This window comes from Orcinus orca, chromosome 5 (genome assembly GCF_937001465.1).
Source record: "Orcinus orca chromosome 5, mOrcOrc1.1, whole genome shotgun sequence".
Classification (NCBI taxonomy): Eukaryota; Metazoa; Chordata; class Mammalia; order Artiodactyla; family Delphinidae; genus Orcinus; species Orcinus orca.
Genome location: NC_064563.1, coordinates 81,395,921 through 81,413,189, shown reverse-complemented (window position 1 = coordinate 81,413,189; position 17,269 = coordinate 81,395,921). Strand labels below are relative to the sequence as shown.

The following is a 17,269-nucleotide window of genomic DNA, read 5'->3' as shown; positions in this document are numbered from 1 at the left end:
AGAGAGAAACAAGAGTAGATGCAAAGAGGTTAGTTAGAAGACTGATGCAGGTGAAAGGTTTTATCATTTCCTAGAGTTTTGATTTACTTTGAACTTTAACTAGTTTTGAGTCTGATCATTAGCAATACAGCCAATTTTCCCTCCAATAAAACAATTGGACATACTGTTAAGTTCCTTACAGCAATGGGAATTTACTGGCATTAACTAGGTAATAAATCAAACAATTTCAGTCTTACAAATGTGAATTTTCAAATATATGCGTTCTCTGTGTGCTAAAGAATCATCAATATATGATCTAGAGCTTGGCTTTTAATATGAAAGTCACCAGCTATCTATATAACCTCTATCTAATCTAACCTCTAAATAAAATGAGGTTATTTTAATCAAAATTGTTCAATTGCACGAGCTACATTTCAAGTGCTCAAGAGCCACATACTGCTAGTGGCTACCATATTGGACAGCACAAGTTTCCACCATCACAGAAAGCTCTACTGGACAGTGTTGAATTCGAGATAATATAATGACAAACTGATAGTGCACTTGTTCAGGAATTGCTGAGAACTGTAAGCTACTTTTAACTATCACAGAAAAGATACTAGGAAAGCTAAACATAAGGGGGGAAAAGGGGTAAGGCTCAGGAAGGAATTTCTTTCAAAATTGCAAAAGAAGAAGGAAAAGAACTATACCTCACTAGGCACAAATTTCTTTACAGTACAAAAGGTGCCAGAGCTCTTAAGGCAACTCCAAGAATGTCTAGAGAAAAGCTTGGGTACCCTCACAGACTGAGAGCAGATGAAGGTTAATACAGGCACATAAGTGCTGCCATTAAACTATATGTATCATTCATAAGGAATTACTACCTACCTACCAGATACTTTGTTCCAATGGCATACCCTCTCTCTCACAAATTCACCAAGAAAATATCAAGAAGACATCCCTGAGCAGATAGCATACAACAAACTGCAACACAAGTCCACAGAGATAATACAGAAATATACACAGTTCGGTGGCTCTCTGAAGACTACATCTTTGTATAGGAGCTGGAACCCTAATCAGCTTCTAAGTGTCAAAGAACAGCAGAAGATAACTCTCCAAACTTTGTAGTGCCTCCAGCTTCTCCTTTCTTTCTCCTCAAAACAACAAGAAATTCTGATATATCATGAATTTTTAACTTTAGGCTAACCCTTTAAAGTTATTCAGGCACTTACCTTGGAATTGCATTTTATGTATTACCTTTAACTGTGGGGTGAAAATCTCACCCTCTTGGAAGGCAATTTCAGTACTGAAGGACTGACCATATCTAGCAGCAGGGAGGGGTGGAGAAAATTTTCTACTGCCCCTGCAATTATACTATACTCTATTCCTAAGGTTACTCCTTAGATAAATTCTTTTTATTATTTTGGGAAGCTTTTAGAGTACACGGGGGGGGTGGTAAAAGGTCTATTACTTGACAGTAAAATTAAAATGTACTCCAGAGAATGATCTGAAATTTCTTAACCTTTCTTCTCCTCACTCTCTGCCTGAAGGTACCCAGAAGTAGATCCCATTCAATGGTGCTCTTTCTGGCTCCTCAAACTCCATTTTCATAACAATGCTCACACTGTGCTTCCCCCAAGCCAGAAATACAGACTTGCCTACAACTGCCAGAGTCCTGTGCGGTCCTCTGCACTCCCAGGCAAGGGAACAGGGAGCAGCTAGGTATGCTGCAAAAGATACCATCACTGATGCTAGAAAATAGTCTATTTAGTCTGTACCTAATTACCAAACAACTCAGAATCAATTGTGTGTAAATAAATAAATATTCTTACCAGAAATACCAAGACTTAAACATTCTAGGAATACGTAGTTGATTTTGCTCAGGTGATATATGAACTGGGTCTCAGATAGAGTCAGGAAGAAGGGATTTCAGGGTGTTAAGTGGAAAAAAGCACACAGAAATGACAAAACATCACGTGTTCAGGGAAAAGTAGGCCTATGTGGCTGGACAGCAGAGTTCAAATGTACATTGGAAGTGGCAGGGGTTGGGGAGAGAGAAGTATGTATGAATACGGGCAGTGGTGAGAGTTAACTAAGCAGAGGCACTTTGGGATTGGATTTTAAAAGGACTTGTATGTCATGTTAAGTAGTTTAGACTTAGTCGTATAATCCTGAAATTAGATGCATGGTTCAGATCCTAAAATTTAGAAGATAAGAGTATGAAGCCATAGCATTTTGAAGGGGAGATATATTAGAGAAAGGAATGACTGAAGATAAGAAGAGCTACAGCAAAGCTAATTGCAAAAATGACAGGATGCTAACAAAGACTGTGGGCGTGGTAATAAATCTTCCTAAAACATTTTTGATCAATTCACCCCCTCTGCTCACTGACTCCCTAACCTCACACTTGGCATTCAAGGCCTTTCATAACCTGGTTCCAATCTTTTGTGTAATCCCAATGTGCTCCTGTGCAAATTCTGAATTCCAGCAATTTGCTATTTCCCCCCCAATATATAAAACTTTCTGCCTATATACTATTCCTTCTACCTAGAATTCCCCTGGTTCTGTCCACCTCTGGTACAACTCAATTACCATCTATTGACTTAATTCTCTCTGAACTGTTACAGCATTGTGTTCATATTCTAAATATCCTCTACACGTTTTGTATCTCTGCTTGAGTTCCTTGTTTTATATCCTGCCCACTCAGTCTCTCCAAGTGCCTGATACCTAGCAGGTTTCTGTTATGGACTGAACAGTGTCCCCCCTCGGCCCCCCTCCTGCCCCCAATTTCATATGTTGAAGCCCTAACACCCAGTGTGACTGTTTTTGAAGACAGGGCCTTTAGGGAGGTAATTAAGGTTAAATGAGGTCATAAGGGTGGGACACTAATCCCATACAACTGGTGTCATTGTAAGAGGAAGAGACAACAGAGATCTCTCTCCCTCTGTGTGCACACAGAGGTCATATGAGGATACAGTGATGAGGTAGCAACTTACTTTGAAATGCATCAAAAATTAAAAAGGTGGATTGACGGATAGATTGAAGGATGGTATGTGATTTAGTAAATACAGTGAATCACTGTAGAACCTACACAGTGGGTACATGAGTATTCATTGTAAAATTCTTTGAACTTTCTACAGTGTTTCAACATCTTCATAATAAAATTCTGGGGAAAAAGTAACTAAATCTTTATAATAAAAAGTACACAATTTTCTGTTTCTCTTCCACAGTATTCAGTGCAGTGCTTTTCACATATAAGGTACCTACATACAAAATGTAATGGTTTCACAGCTCTAAAAAACATAAACTTTGATTAATAATTTGTGAGTGTGCCAGTTAACTACAGTTTATAATTTTACAAAATTCATTTAAATGTAAATGTTATACTAAAATTTTATTTTCAGATACATTTTTTTTACATTTGTATGCCTCTGAAGCAGTAAGGGCAAATGTTCTTATACTCATTCACAATGAGGTTAAATGATATGCCAAGGCCAGCTCTGGAAAACCTGATCTTCTGACTTTTAACCCAGGGTATTCTCCATTATAAACCACACATTTGGAAAAGTCCTAGAGAAACAATCTAAAAACTTCTCCAGGTTTCACTAATGAGATTCATTTTATGACTTTTTAATTTACATTATCTCTGTGAATAAAATGGTTCTGCAAGACAGTTTAGCTTTTGCCCACTTACAACATCTCATCTGAACTTCCAAAAGAAAATGAAAGTGTTCTTTAAGCACTGTTGAATGTTTCAACAACTCAAAGAGATCCTTTGAAATTTGGTTTTAGAGATTTAAATAATTATAGAGATGGAAGCCATTTTAAATGTTATTTAACATAATCTTATTTTACAGATTCAAAAGTTAATTATGGAAGGGGTCAGGTGATTAGCTCAAGGTCCCAAAGCTGTTAATGGCAGAAGTAGTACTAGAACCCAGAACATCCAACTCCCTAACCAGGGTTCTTTCAGATAAACTTTAAGGCTATCATAGCTCAATTATCTGAGCTCATTAACCCAAGTTAAATCACAGGACTAACGTGACAAGACCAAGGCCACAAATGGGCTGGTTAACCTTAGAATCCAACAGTCTTTTTTCTACCTTATTTAAGATTTTTACAAATATTTGTATTTGTTAGGCACTTTGATCACATTTGAAGTCTGCTGCTGTTGTGCTGATCTAATCTGCGCAGCTGAAGTGGTGAAAAGGGTGTATATAATGCTGGAAAGACTCCACAGAAACTTCTTTGACCAAATGATGTTTGTCAAATAATTCAATCTGTTGAGATTATCTTCAAGAATATCACTCCCTAAAAACGGATGCAAGCACACAGCTTACTACAGAGGTCAGTGATACGTGAAATGATTTTTCATTATCTTTAGTTTAAAATACATTTTTCATTATTTTTAAATTCCACACTCTTATCAAGACAGCAGCACTTATGCTTACATTGGAACAGATAACTTTCATTGCAACTTCGTCAAAATCCAGACCCCCTGTTCTTTAATTCGTGGGTTAATAATCAGCCCTAGACCTCTGGTGTTTGAATATATAAAAGACATAACCTTTTTCTTAAATGTTACATTTTCTCTAATGGTTGGGAAGGCAGAGAACCAGCTCAGGTACTAGGATTAATCGACCCTTCAAACCTCCAAACGTTCTGACCCATCAAAATAGTGAAACTCGTACAATTTTTTTGTTTTATCAAGTAAATAAGCTTTCCTTCACTTTCTTCTCTCCTATAAATACTCAGCTTTAAACAGGAGGGGAATGACAGAGACTAAGAACTGAGTTCAGAGAATGGCTAAATGGTTGTTGCAATCCTTACCCACCCGGCCGGACTCGGCTTTGCCACCGAGGAACCACTGGAGTTTCTGGGTGCAGTTACTCAAGGCCTGGGAGAGCCATGACCCCAAGGCAGCAGCCTCGCTCCCTAAGGCCAAGCCCGCGCCCCTATGACCTCCAATGTCTCGAAAAAGGAGTTTGAAATATCCGCTTTTGCCACAACTGGTCCGCACTCCCTCCCAGGCCAGAATAGGGAACAGGGTCCGGGGACAAAAGGAAGGTCACGCCTGCCGCGTGAGGAAAACCCCGTCACCTGGAACTCGGCGAACTCCTCACAGTTCACACCGCCACTGGGCGCCGCCATATTGGACACACACGAGGCCCCCGCCGTGAGCCAATCATCGCGAAGCAAAGGTGTCCGCGGCACCGCCTAACAAAAAATATTGAGAGGAATCTCAGCAAGAAGGCTGAGCTCAAGGTTTGTCTTTTCCCCTTAGCCTCGCCCACATGTAAACCCGTAACGCTGCTATCCTTCTTTTCACTCCTGTGCTTTTAACATGTCCTCCTGGAACTGGCCCAGGTGCATAGATCGAAGAATGTCAGAACTTGAAGGGATCGTTTTACTCCAATCCCATTTACTTAACAAAAGGGGAAACAGTTTCCTGGTCGCACCAACAAGGTGGTTCGAGAAGGAACTCTCAAGTAGAAGTGAGGTTTTTCTTAACCCTCCCGTCCCGACCCTTGATCAGAGGGGCTTTTGTTCTTTAAGAATTTGCGCCCACCAAGAAATGTCAAGAAAAGACATTGATGGCAGTGGGGGGTAAGGGTTGAATAAGGTGTTTAGGTGTGGAAATAATAAAATGTTTAGTTTTATAAAAATAGGCAAATAGAAAACAACATAGGAAGCATACATGTGAATTTCTCAGGTAGCCTGAGAGATACTCCCTAAAGCCAACCAAGAGATGAAGGCCACTGGTCACTAAGAACCCAATTACGCAGTTTTGAAAAAGGCATGTACACATTCATTGAAAATACTGAAAAAAGTGTACTGAAATACTGATTTATCTAGGCAGTGTGATTTCGGGGTCTACAGGTCACAAAAGTCCTACTTAGTAAGCATATTACTTTTCTTCTTTTTTGTTTTTTTTGGTACGCGGGCCTCTCACTGTTGTGGCTTCTCCCATTGCGGAGCACAGGCTCCGGACGCGCAGGCTCAGCGGCCATGGCTCACGGGCCTTGCTGCTCCGCAGTACGTGGGATTTTCGCGGACCGGGACACGAGCCCCTGTCCCCTAGCATCAACAGGCGGACGCTCAACCACTGCGCCACCAGGGAAGCCCCACTTTTCTTCTATTTTAAACGGATACTTTCTTAGGTGCAGAGAAGGCCATTGCAAAGGCCCTCGAAACCAAGACTCCAAGACAGCAGTTTTGCGGCCGCTTCCAAGACGCGGCGCCAACAGAGACGTGGCAGGGTAGGGCACGCTGCCCGCACAGTCTGTGCGCCAAGCACGACCCACACGCTCCACGCTTCTAGTAGGCCCCGCCCATCGTCCGGACGTCACTCATGACCCGTTCGCTCTGCCCTCACCTCCCACAAGCCCCTCCCCAGAGTCCTGCTCGGGTCTCTGAGTTCGCTGCGCTCGGCGACCTTCAGCTTACCCGCGCCACCGGCCTTGCGGCACTGTGTTGGTCGGCGGAGTAGGCGGCCATGGGGAGCCTCCGCGGCCTGCGCCTGGCGGCTGGTGAGACGCGGGCCGGGCAGGGGGTGGGCGGGAAGCCAGCTCGGCCGCTGTGGGTGGAGGAAGCCTGCAGCCTCCTCAGGAATGGTAGTTGCTCTGTTCCATTACGCTTTCCCCTCAGGTAGTTCGGAATCCAATCGCAGGGTAGTAATAGGGGGAGAGAGCAAGGGATGAGCGAGCAACTGGTAAGCAAGACACTGCGGGCTAGCCGAGAGTGACCCTCTGCATCCAACCAGCTGCCACCAACTTAACGAGCCGTTTTGCTCCCGGATCACTTTTCCGACCCCAGCCCCTGTGAGCTCAGTTCTTAATGCACTTCCCATCCCTAAAACTACCCCATTGCCTGATTCATTCAGCTTTCCACGAGTCTTGAGCCTCCCCCTCCCCGCCACTCCCACCCCCACCATCTCTAGAGTTTATCTCTCAGAGAAAATTTTGAGTCTAGGGTTTCCTACCTATTTGTTATCTGATTAGGCAAGGGATGTATGGTCTCCCAGAATAACAGTAATTGTTTTCCTAAAATGGGGGGGTACACTTCTTTTAAATAATTCTACAATAAAGTGCTTTAAATTTCTTGGAGGAAAGTGTTATGTAAATGCAGGATCTGTGGTTTGTTTCCCTTGTAGACATTTGTGTAATGACTATTTGGAGTCGGGGTTTAATTTGCCTTCTTGGGGAACCAGTAGAGCCTTTGCTTAGTAGGGGCTGAGAAATCAGTGTTTGCCTCTTGGCTGTTTTCTAGGCACCAGGGCAAATCACACTTTTGGTTACCTTTATGAACTTTGATAAGGTGTAATGATTGATTCCTTAGTACCAAAACGTTATTTAATTCAGATTTTACAAGAAGAATCGCCCTAAACTTGACTATTGCGATAATGCAAATGTACATTGTAAATGTAAATGAAATAATGTAAAAAAAAAAAAGTTATCCTTGACATTTCTTTTTTTTGCGGTACGCGGGCCTCTCCGGTTGCGGAGCACAGGCTCCGGACGTGCAGGCTCAGCAGCCATGGCTCACGGGCCCAGCCACTCCGCGGCATGTGGGATCTTCCCGGACCAGGGCACGAACCCATGTCCCTTGCATCAGCAGGTGGACTCGCAACCACCGCGCCACCAGGGAAGCCCTCCTTGACATTTCTTATTTTGCATTTCAGTGGAGAATGGACTGGAAAACATGTCTCATGCTGAATATTATTTACTTCCTTTAAAACAAATACCCTTTCTGCTAAAAGAGATTGATTTCATTGATTTGTTCAGTTTAGATGAACTAATTCCCCTAAAATCTTTTGTACACATCCTGTTAACCTTTTCAGCAAGGTGAGTGAAAGAATCATTGCTCTGTAAAAAAAAAACCCTGTAAAAGGGACTTTGACTACAGAACCAAGACTGAGTGTTTGTAAGTAATTCATCTTCTTGCCTTGAGAATATATTTATGTACTATAAGGATTCCAAAGCCGCTCTCCAAACTTTTGACGTTTAAGAACTTTACCATTGGGCAGTCAGTCAAAACAAAATTCCTTGAGCAATTTAAGAACAATTTATTTTACTCCAGATAGATCCACCAAGGATGTTGTATGAGCAACTCTTCCCAAAGGATCTCTGAATGTCTTATGTTTTGTGAGCAACTTCAAGCAATTTGCTCCTTCACCCACTTTTGCCCATTTTATTTCTAAATACTTTGACCTACATTGTTTTACTTGATTGATTTCTCATAGTAGCCCTCTTAGGTAAGTCTTATCGTCTCCTTTCCATTTTACAGATGAATAAACATGGGTCCGAGGGTTAGATGACTTGTCCCAGGTTGATCCGCCATAAAATGTTAGAGTCAGGAGATGAGTCAGTGCCCTCTAATTCTGGAACTGTACTCTTTGCTTTGTTCAGACTGCTTGTTCAGATATATGTGTACCTGTATTTGTCATAGCTAATAGGGTCTCCTTGGTGTGAAATGGAAGAGTCATGAAATGCAGATTTACTTGTGAAATGGAAGCAGTCATTCATATGCAAATAGTTTTCAAGTAAGAACGATTTAACTGGCAACTTTACTAAAGGAATGGTAGATCAGATAGAAACATAATCTAGGCATACCTCATTTATCCAGAATATTATTTGGAAGAAGGTACTTTAGGTGAATGAAATTTCAAAAACCCAAGGCTTAATCCTTTAAATGATGGACCCTTATTTTTAATTGTTTCTGTTGGAAATCTTTGCTATACTCCCTTAACAAACAGAATGTAGGCTTTTACGATCTTGAATTTGTTTACTGTTTTGTAGATGTACCTGTAGAAATAGGTCAGGGTTGTTAACTTTTGGTTCTTGGTTCTTGGTTCTTGGTTCTTTGGTTCTTCACAGATGAGAGGTTCTGTGAACCTCTGAAATTGCATTCACATTTTTATGATTATATGCCTGTTTGGGGAAGAGAGGATCCATAGCTTCCATCCATTACTCAGAGCAATCTGTGCTAAGCTAAAAAGCACTTTTATGATGATTTGGAACTAAATGGCTATTGATCCACACTACTGTGGGTTCCATGAGGGTAAAGATGGGGTCTGTTTTGTTTTTACTAAATCTTCAGCACTTACCAGTGTCCAGCTCATAATAGATAGGCAATAGATACTTTTTGGAATAATTGTTTTTAATATTTTATTATTTTTAATAAAATAATTGTTTTTTATAATTATTACTTTCTATATAATAATTATTAGATCAAAGGAATGGAATGGTCTTATAAGAATGTTTCTTCACACACCTTCAGAAAAGATTTACTGCCCTAAACTCCTTTGACTTAACAGCAGATTTTTAAATGAATTTATTATTGTTACTTTATCAATGCAGTGGGCCATGGGCATTCTCCTTGTCAGTTTTACCCACATCCTAGAGCATTAGAATCAATGGATAACTTAAAAGTCATGTAGTCATGTAGTACCCTAAGTTTACAGATGAGGAAACTTAAGGCCCAGGAAGGAAATTGACTTGCTAAGGGTCACACAATTACAAAGCTGGGAATATCTCCTGGTTCCCATTCTGATTTTATTTCTACTACATTCTGCTCCTTCATTGTACTTTTTGTTTGTTCTTACTAATCAGCCCTAAATGAGTACATGCTCATTTTTACCATTTTATGCCTCCAGTCTTTGGCTTTGCTTATCACTCCCTCCAGGTCTTGCCAACAGGTTTTTACTGAGCAAACACTGTGTGCCCTGTTCACTATGAAACCTCTGGAATGAGTGGACTGCCACTCTTCCTAGGGCTAAAGTTTATTGCAATGAATAAGCAGACCTATATAATATACCTGGAGAGCTTATACAAGACAGTATATATTAAGTTCTAGATTGCAGAACAGATTTTTTTTTTTTCCGGTACGCTGGCCTCTCACTGCTGTGGCCTCTCCCGTTGCGGAGCACAGGCTCCGGATGCGCAGGCTCAGCGGCCATGGCTCATGGGCCCAGCCGCTCCGCGGCATGTGGGATCTTCCCAGACCGGGGCACGAACCCATGTCCCCTACATCGGCAGGCGGACTCTCAACCACTGTGCCACCAGGAAAGCCCTGCAGAACAGATTTTAAATGCTGCTCTTGTGTCCTGAAGCTGGTTCCTCCTGGCTTTGTGCATATCTCTTTCCAGTTTCACAGGTAGTCATGTTACACTGGTAGCTTGAGATCTGCCATGGTGAGGGTTATTGGCAAACACTACAAATCAGGGCTTTTACCCACCACCCCCCTCCCAAGAGCCAGCATACCACTGGTTTTAAGAATTCAGAGATTGAGGGTTCTTTTCCCTAAACCATGTAGCCTCTGAGAGCATAATCTGACCTTAAATATTTTTACCACTTCATCCTCATTTTCTTAGTGTTGACTCAAATTGCAACCCCCATTTTTTTTAATGAAAGTACATAGAACAGAAAATTTTACAATTCATCCCAAATGGTAAGAGTAAATATTGTTTTAGTCATATATATGTACACACACATAGGTATACATATATATAAATGTATGTGTCTGTATTGGTGTACTTGGTCATTAAATAAAATTCATTTTTCCCTTGGGAAAAAAAAAAGAATTCAGAGAAAGGAAAAGTAGTGTAAGTTAGGATTATCTACTGAAGGTTCCATTGAAACAGAAGGGATGGGAGAGTGACACGAGCGAAGGTGGGGGCAGTAATGAGTCTGCAGAGGGTGTGGGGGGAGAAAGGGCAGTAGGGAGAGAGGATTATCTTGGATTTCAGGAGGTACTAATAGGAGATGCAGTTTGGCCTTCGAGGGTTTGAACCAGATGAATTTGGACAAAAAGGAAACCTTCAAGAAGAAGTCATTAAAAAATATTTTTGGAAAATTAACATGGTCGCTGCATACAGCATGAATACCTGCTACCTGTGAAAATATTACAGTAATCCGTAGGTGAAGTGATGATGAGAATGACAAAAAGAGAATGTATCTAGGAAGTATTTTGAAGAAACTGTTAGTATGACTTTCAGACAGAGTAATTTAAGGAAAACATAAAGACTGAAGTTTTTGAGCATGGAGGACTGAAGGAGTGCTACTCCGTTGTCAGAAATAAGAAAGTTGGGAAGGCTTACTGATTTGGCAGAGAGGATGGTGCACTATTGAGTGGGAGGTGGCATTGAGTTATAGGTGAGGATGGAACCTCAGTCACAGACCTGAGGACAAAGGAGGGGTAAAGTTAGGGAAATATATGGGAGCCATCAGTGTAGAGCTGATTATTAAAACAGAATGGAGGAGTCCTCCCTGAGAGCAGTGCGGGACAGAGGCAAAAACTGAACCTTGGAGGCCTGACGTAGTGTAAGCAATAGGAAGTGGCAGAGGATATTAAAGAAGGTAGATCACAGAGGTCGGAGATGAAGGGAGAAAACGTGGTGGTGTAATGTAAGGGAGGACTGAGTCCTTGTAGAAGGATGAGATCATTAGAGTCAAATGGCCACAAAGATGGGAAGAGGAGAGTCAGATGAGCTAATGAAAAGATTCTAAAAGACATATTCATATGACTAGAAAGAGATCACTAATTTACAGCAATTTTAGTAAAATGAGTGGGGGAAGAAACATTGTAGTTATCGTGTGGGTGATGGGGTCAAGGTAGTAAATACATGCCACTTATTCAGTCACTTCCACTATGAAAGGAAGGAGGTAGTATTTTATTTATAGGAGCTGTTGAGAGCAAGTGAATGTTTTGTTTGAGATAGTGGGCCCTCAGTACCACTGTGGTGTAATAAGTCAGGAATTCTCATCAACTACCCGTAGATGTATAAATTGATTCAGCCTTTCTGGAAAGCAGTTTTTTACATATTTTAAGAATCTTAAGATTGGACCTAGAGATTATCATACTAAGTGAAGTAAGTCAGAGAGAGAAAGGCAAATATCATATATCACTCATACGTGGAAACTAATTTGTAAAAGATACAAATGAACTTATTTACAAAACAGAAGCAGACTTATAGATATTGACAACAAACTTATGATTACCAAAGGGAAATATGGTGGGGAGGGATAAATCAGGAGCTTGGGATGAACACAATTGCTATATATAAGATAGATAACCAGCAAGGACCTACTGTATAGCACAGAGAACTCTACCTAATATTCTGTGATAACCTATATGAGAAAAGAATCTAAAAAAGAATGTATATTTGTATATGTATAACTGAATCATTTTGCTGTACACCTGAAACTAACACAACATTGTAAATCAGCTATACTCCAATAAAATTAAAATATTAAAGAAGAAAAATGAATCTTAAAAGGGTTCATGTCCTTTAACCATCATATCCTTTAGCCCTCCACTACCAGGATTCTATATAAGAAAATAACCAGAAATGCCATTAAAGATTTATGTAGAAAACTATTCATTGAAATATTATTTGTAATAGTGAAAAATGGGAAATAAATCAAGCCATAGGGAATGATTAAATTCAGGTTATATCCATTTGATGTTATACAGGTATCAAAAAGTTTCTTTTCGTTTTTTTGGGTTTTTTTTGCGGTACGCGGGCCTCTCACTGTCGTGGCCTCTCCTGTTGCGGAGCACAGGCTCCGGACGCGCAGGCTCAGCGGCCATGGCTCACGGGCCTAGCTGCTCCGTGGCATGTGGGATCTTCCCGGACGGGGCACGAACCCGCGTCCCCTGCATCGGCAGGCGGACTCTCAACCACTGCGCCACCAGGGAAGCCCTGAAATTTTAATAACATCTTTTATAAGAGCATTTTTTTTTTTATTTATGGTTGATTTACAGTGTGTTAGTTTCAGGTATACAGCAAAGTGATTCAATTGTACATATTTATATTCTTTTTCATATTGTTTTCCATTTTAGGTTATTACAAGATAGGGAATATACTTCCCTGTGCTATACAGTAGGTCCTTGCTATTTCTCTATTTTATATATGATAGTGTGTATCTGTTAATCCCAAACTCCTGATTTATCCCTTCTCCACCCTTTTTCCTTTGGTAACCATAAGTTTGTTTTCTATGTCTGTGAGTCTGTTTTGTAAATAAATTCATTTGTATCATTTTTTAGATTCCACATATAAGTGATGTAATATGATATTTGTCTTTCTTTGTCTGATTTACTTCACTTAATATGATAATCTCTAAGTCGATCAACATTGCTGCAAGTGGCATTATTTCATCAAAAAGAGGGATTTTGAATGCAGCCAGAGACATAGGTATTTAGCTCTGCAGGTGTGCCCTGGTCATTCATGTAGCCTATGTTCAACAGGGACTCTAGCTGGTTGTGCTAAAAAGCAGCAATTCTCAAACATGGCAGCACATTAGAATCACTTAGAAAATCTTTCTAAAAAATACTAATGCCAGAGTCCTCGTCACAGAAATTGGGATTTAATTGGTGTGGGATGGCCCTGTGTGTTGGGTTTTTGTTTTTCTGTGGTGATTCCAGTATACAGAGTTTGAAGTCCATCTTTTTAGAGTAGTGCTTCTCAAACTTTAGTATGCATAAGCATCATGTGAAGGGCTTGTAAAGACACTTTTCTAGATTCTGAAGGTTTGGGGTGGGGTCTGAGAATTAGCATTTCCAGGAAGCTCCCAGCTGAGGCCGAATAGCACTGTGCTAGACTTTAGAGTGTGTGGTATTGGTTTTCCTATGTCTGGCACACAGTGTGTACTCATCAGCTATTGAATGAAGGTAGCTATTTGATTCTTGAAATTTAATGTTCATATGAATCAGTTGGATATCTCATTAAAAATACAGATTCAAATTCTGTAGGTCTGGGGTGGGAGCTGAAAGTCTGCATTTCTAACAAGCTCACAGGTGATGGCAACAACATTTGAGAACAGCAAGGTGTAACAAGATATGTATCGTGTGTAATTTTCTCATCTCATTTCCACCAAGGTGCACTAGGCAGATGACCTTCACCTGGATATCTTTGGTCTACCCTGAATCGGGCACATTTCCTACTATACCCCATTTCTTTCCTTTTCTATCCCATTACAAAAACATATTGGAGTACAAATGAGTGAGAGTGACATTTTTATAGAGATAACATCAAATCCTCTCCAATTTTTAAAATATTAAATATCAAGTAAATATAAAAATTTCATAAACTATGTATAAAGTAAAAAACAATAAGATGTAATTAATACACATGTTTAAAAATATTCTTATTTAGAATAATTTTAATTTACAGAAAAGTCGCAAAGATAGTACAGAGTTCTGTGTACCCCTCACCCAGTTAACCCTAATGTCATCATCTTACATAACCCACAGTACATTTGTCAATACTAAGAAATTAACAATGATACTTTGCTATCAACTAAAGGACAAACTTCATTTAGTTCTCTCCAGTTATTCTACTGTTGTCCATTTTGTGTTCCAGGATCCAATCCAGGATACCACATTGCATTTAGTTGTCATGTCTCCTTAGTCTTTGCTGATCTGTGATGGTTTCATATTCTTTGATTTTCATGATCTTGACAATTTTGAGGAATACTGGTCAGATATTTTGTAGGATGTCCCTCAATTAGGTTTTGTTTGATGCTTTCTCATGGTAAGACTAGGGTTATGGGTTTGGGGGAAGAATAAATAGCACAGAGGTAAAGTGCCCTTCTCATCATGTCATATTAGACAGTATATAATATCCACATGATTTATTACTGGACTCATTTTATTTTTTATTGATGGACTCATATGTTTTACCTTGTTATAATCTATTACTCTTATTTATTTTGTTGTTCAGATTATGCCAGTTTAGGCTTTATCAGATCAGCTTCTGTGTCCCTTTACAGGCCCTCATCATTTTGTTTTTTGGACACTTCCTTACTTTCTGGCACTACAGGATGGATATTCCAGACTCATCTTGTATTTTCTCTGCCCCAGCATAGAATCAGCCAGTTTTCTCCAAGGAGCCCTGGTTCCTTTCACTGGATAATGGTATTTAGACACCAGGATCTGGCAATGAGTGTGCTTGTTGCTACTCAAGTGTCACTGATTCCAGGCCTTCCCAGTGGGTAGAGCTGGAAAATACATGTGTGTATACTAAACCATGTGTATACACATAATTATGTCTCTGTCTCATATCATCTTTCTATATGTATACACACATGTATATATAGAAAACTAAAGGTGCACATACTGAGTTTTCTGACTCTGACCCAGCACCACATTCATTCTAGCCTTCCACCCTTGCTTTTGGAACTTCTTTCTTTGACAATGAGAAACCTGGCTCTCATTATCTACCATTTAGTTACTTACTTGTTCAATCCTAGTATATACTTATGAAGTAGTTTCAGAATTGTTAACCAGTACTCCTGTAAGAAACAAATTTGCCAACTAAAGTACATTTCTCTTTGTCTTTAGTCTTACAGTTTCCAGTCAAAACAATATTTTCCAAAGTTACTTAGGTCAGCTCCTTTTTTCCCACCTTGAAGTTTATAAGGTTAGATCACACATTATTTCTAATACAATTAGATACATTTGTCACAGTCTGCTTTCCATCCTGGGAATGATCCAACACCCTGGTTGATATTATAAAATTTGCATATATTAAAGCTCTCTGTGATGTAGTTTCAGGGGTTTTGACAAATGCCATGATTTCATTTTTAAGCAGATCATTGGCAGACTTCATAACTAGCAACATACATGCAACAAACCTGGCAGCTGATCTTCACACAGGTTAAGAAACAATAACTTAGATAATCTTCTAAAAGCCTCCTCACCAGCATTCATTGAACCTTCATTTATCATCACTGGTTCCCAGAGATTGGTCACGTTCCAGATAACGTCACTGATGGTTATCTCCAGGAGAGTCTTGAATGATTCTGAGAAAAAAAGCATCCCCACCACTCTGCACTGTCCATCATGGGTTGGAAAGAATGGGAAGGAAGGGACAACAGGGCAGAAGGCAGTACTTGAATCAGCCTCGAGACTGACCCACTAGAGCCTCCAGCCAGCAGTAATAACTCTAAGGCACAGATTTACAAATTGTGAGCCCCCAGACCAACAGTACTGGCATCACCTGGGAAATTGTTGGAAGTGCAAATTCTCAGGCTCCACCTATACTTACTGAATCAGAAACTCTGCAAATGGGGTCCACTAGTGTGTGTTACGAGTCCTTTGGGTGATTCTGTTGCATACTAGAGCTTAAGGATTTCTATTCTTAAGATTAACTAGCCATTTGCCAGTCAGAGCCTTACAGGCATAGTGAGGCTTCATCTTGACTTCTTGCTAAGGCTTTGGGGACACAGAACTGGTCAGCCAGGGACAGGCTGCAAGTGTAGCCAGATGGTTTAACCCTCTGGGTTTAACAGCCCTTTAAGGGCTGGTTTTCTTTTGTTTTTTTTGTTTGTTTTTAATTGTGATCCACCAGAGGATGGAAAATTTGGGGCTTGGATGTCTGGGGCAATATATTCTATCTCTTTGAGTTAGAAAAGTGGTCTTAATAATGATACTGGGGGGGGGGAGGGTAAGCTGTGACAAAGTGAGAGGGTGGCATGGACATATATACACTCCCAAACGTAAAATAGATAGCTAGTGGGAAGCAGCCGCATGGCACAGGGAGATCAGCTCGGTGGTTTGTGACCACCTAGAGGGGTGGGATAGGGAGGGTGGGAGGGAGGGAGATGCAAGAGGGAAGAGATATGGGAACATATGTATATGTATAACTGATTCACTTTGTTATAAAGCAGAAACTAACCATTGTAAAGCAATTATACTCCAATAAGGATGTTAAAAAAAATAATGATACTAAAACTTTTTTATGCTTTAATTTTTTTGTAATTGCAAAATGAAGACCGAAATCACATCAAGACTTCATATATATATATATTTTTTAGTGATGTCGGGTTTTAAAATTTTTTTTTACAATGGTTTGTTATTTCTAATGTGTATAATATCATGTTTGTTTATGTTTTAATAACCATTTATACCTTAAGGAGGTACAAATTCCTGGCCTCCAGTATGAAGTTGTAGTAAGAAAAGTTGGGAGATATTTTCTGATCTAGGTAAATCTCTCATGCCTTTAAGTCCCTATTCCTCACCTCCACCCCCAGGTATGTCTGTGACCTCAAGTACTGCTTCTCTTTTCATTATTCCTCTGTTCTAGCCATGCTGGCCTCCTCTTTGTGTCCCTTAGGGCCTTTGCACTTACTGTTGTTTCTGATTGAAATACCCTTCCACCAGATACCTGCATACTAGCCCCCTCACTTCCTTCAAAAGTAGCATTCTCAAAGAGAACTTCTACTTCCCTATCTAAAATTTCACACACACACCACATTCCAAGCACAGAAACACTGTCACTCCCCATTGTTTA

At 40.2% G+C, this 17,269-nt stretch overlaps 2 protein-coding genes across 7 annotated transcripts in view; one reads left to right on the top strand and one right to left on the bottom strand.

Moving 5' to 3' along the window:
• Positions 1-6,002, bottom strand: part of MIX23 (mitochondrial matrix import factor 23) — a 30,214-nt gene extending 24,212 nt beyond the window's left edge. Inside the window, exons 1-2 of one of the 6 annotated variants that reach the window (XM_049710447.1) lie at positions 5,889-6,002; positions 5,077-5,193 (exon numbers count right to left, since the gene is read on the bottom strand). In XM_049710447.1, the coding sequence (XP_049566404.1) occupies positions 5,077-5,193; positions 5,889-5,987 (216 nt within the window). In that variant the 5' untranslated portion in view covers positions 5,988-6,002. Of the gene's footprint in view, positions 1-4,079; positions 4,288-4,806; positions 5,050-5,076; positions 5,212-5,888 lie in introns of those variants that run through there. The other 5 variants (XM_049710450.1, XM_049710449.1, XM_049710448.1 and 2 more) reach the window with 5 other exon arrangements.
• A 346-nt stretch (positions 6,003-6,348) lies between these two features.
• FAM162A (family with sequence similarity 162 member A) overlaps positions 6,349-17,269 on the top strand; it is a 37,302-nt gene continuing 26,381 nt past the window's right edge. The window contains exon 1 of the mRNA XM_004278561.4: positions 6,349-6,506. Within this exon, the coding sequence (XP_004278609.1) occupies positions 6,473-6,506 (34 nt within the window). The 5' untranslated portion in view covers positions 6,349-6,472. The remainder of the gene's footprint in view (positions 6,507-17,269) is intronic.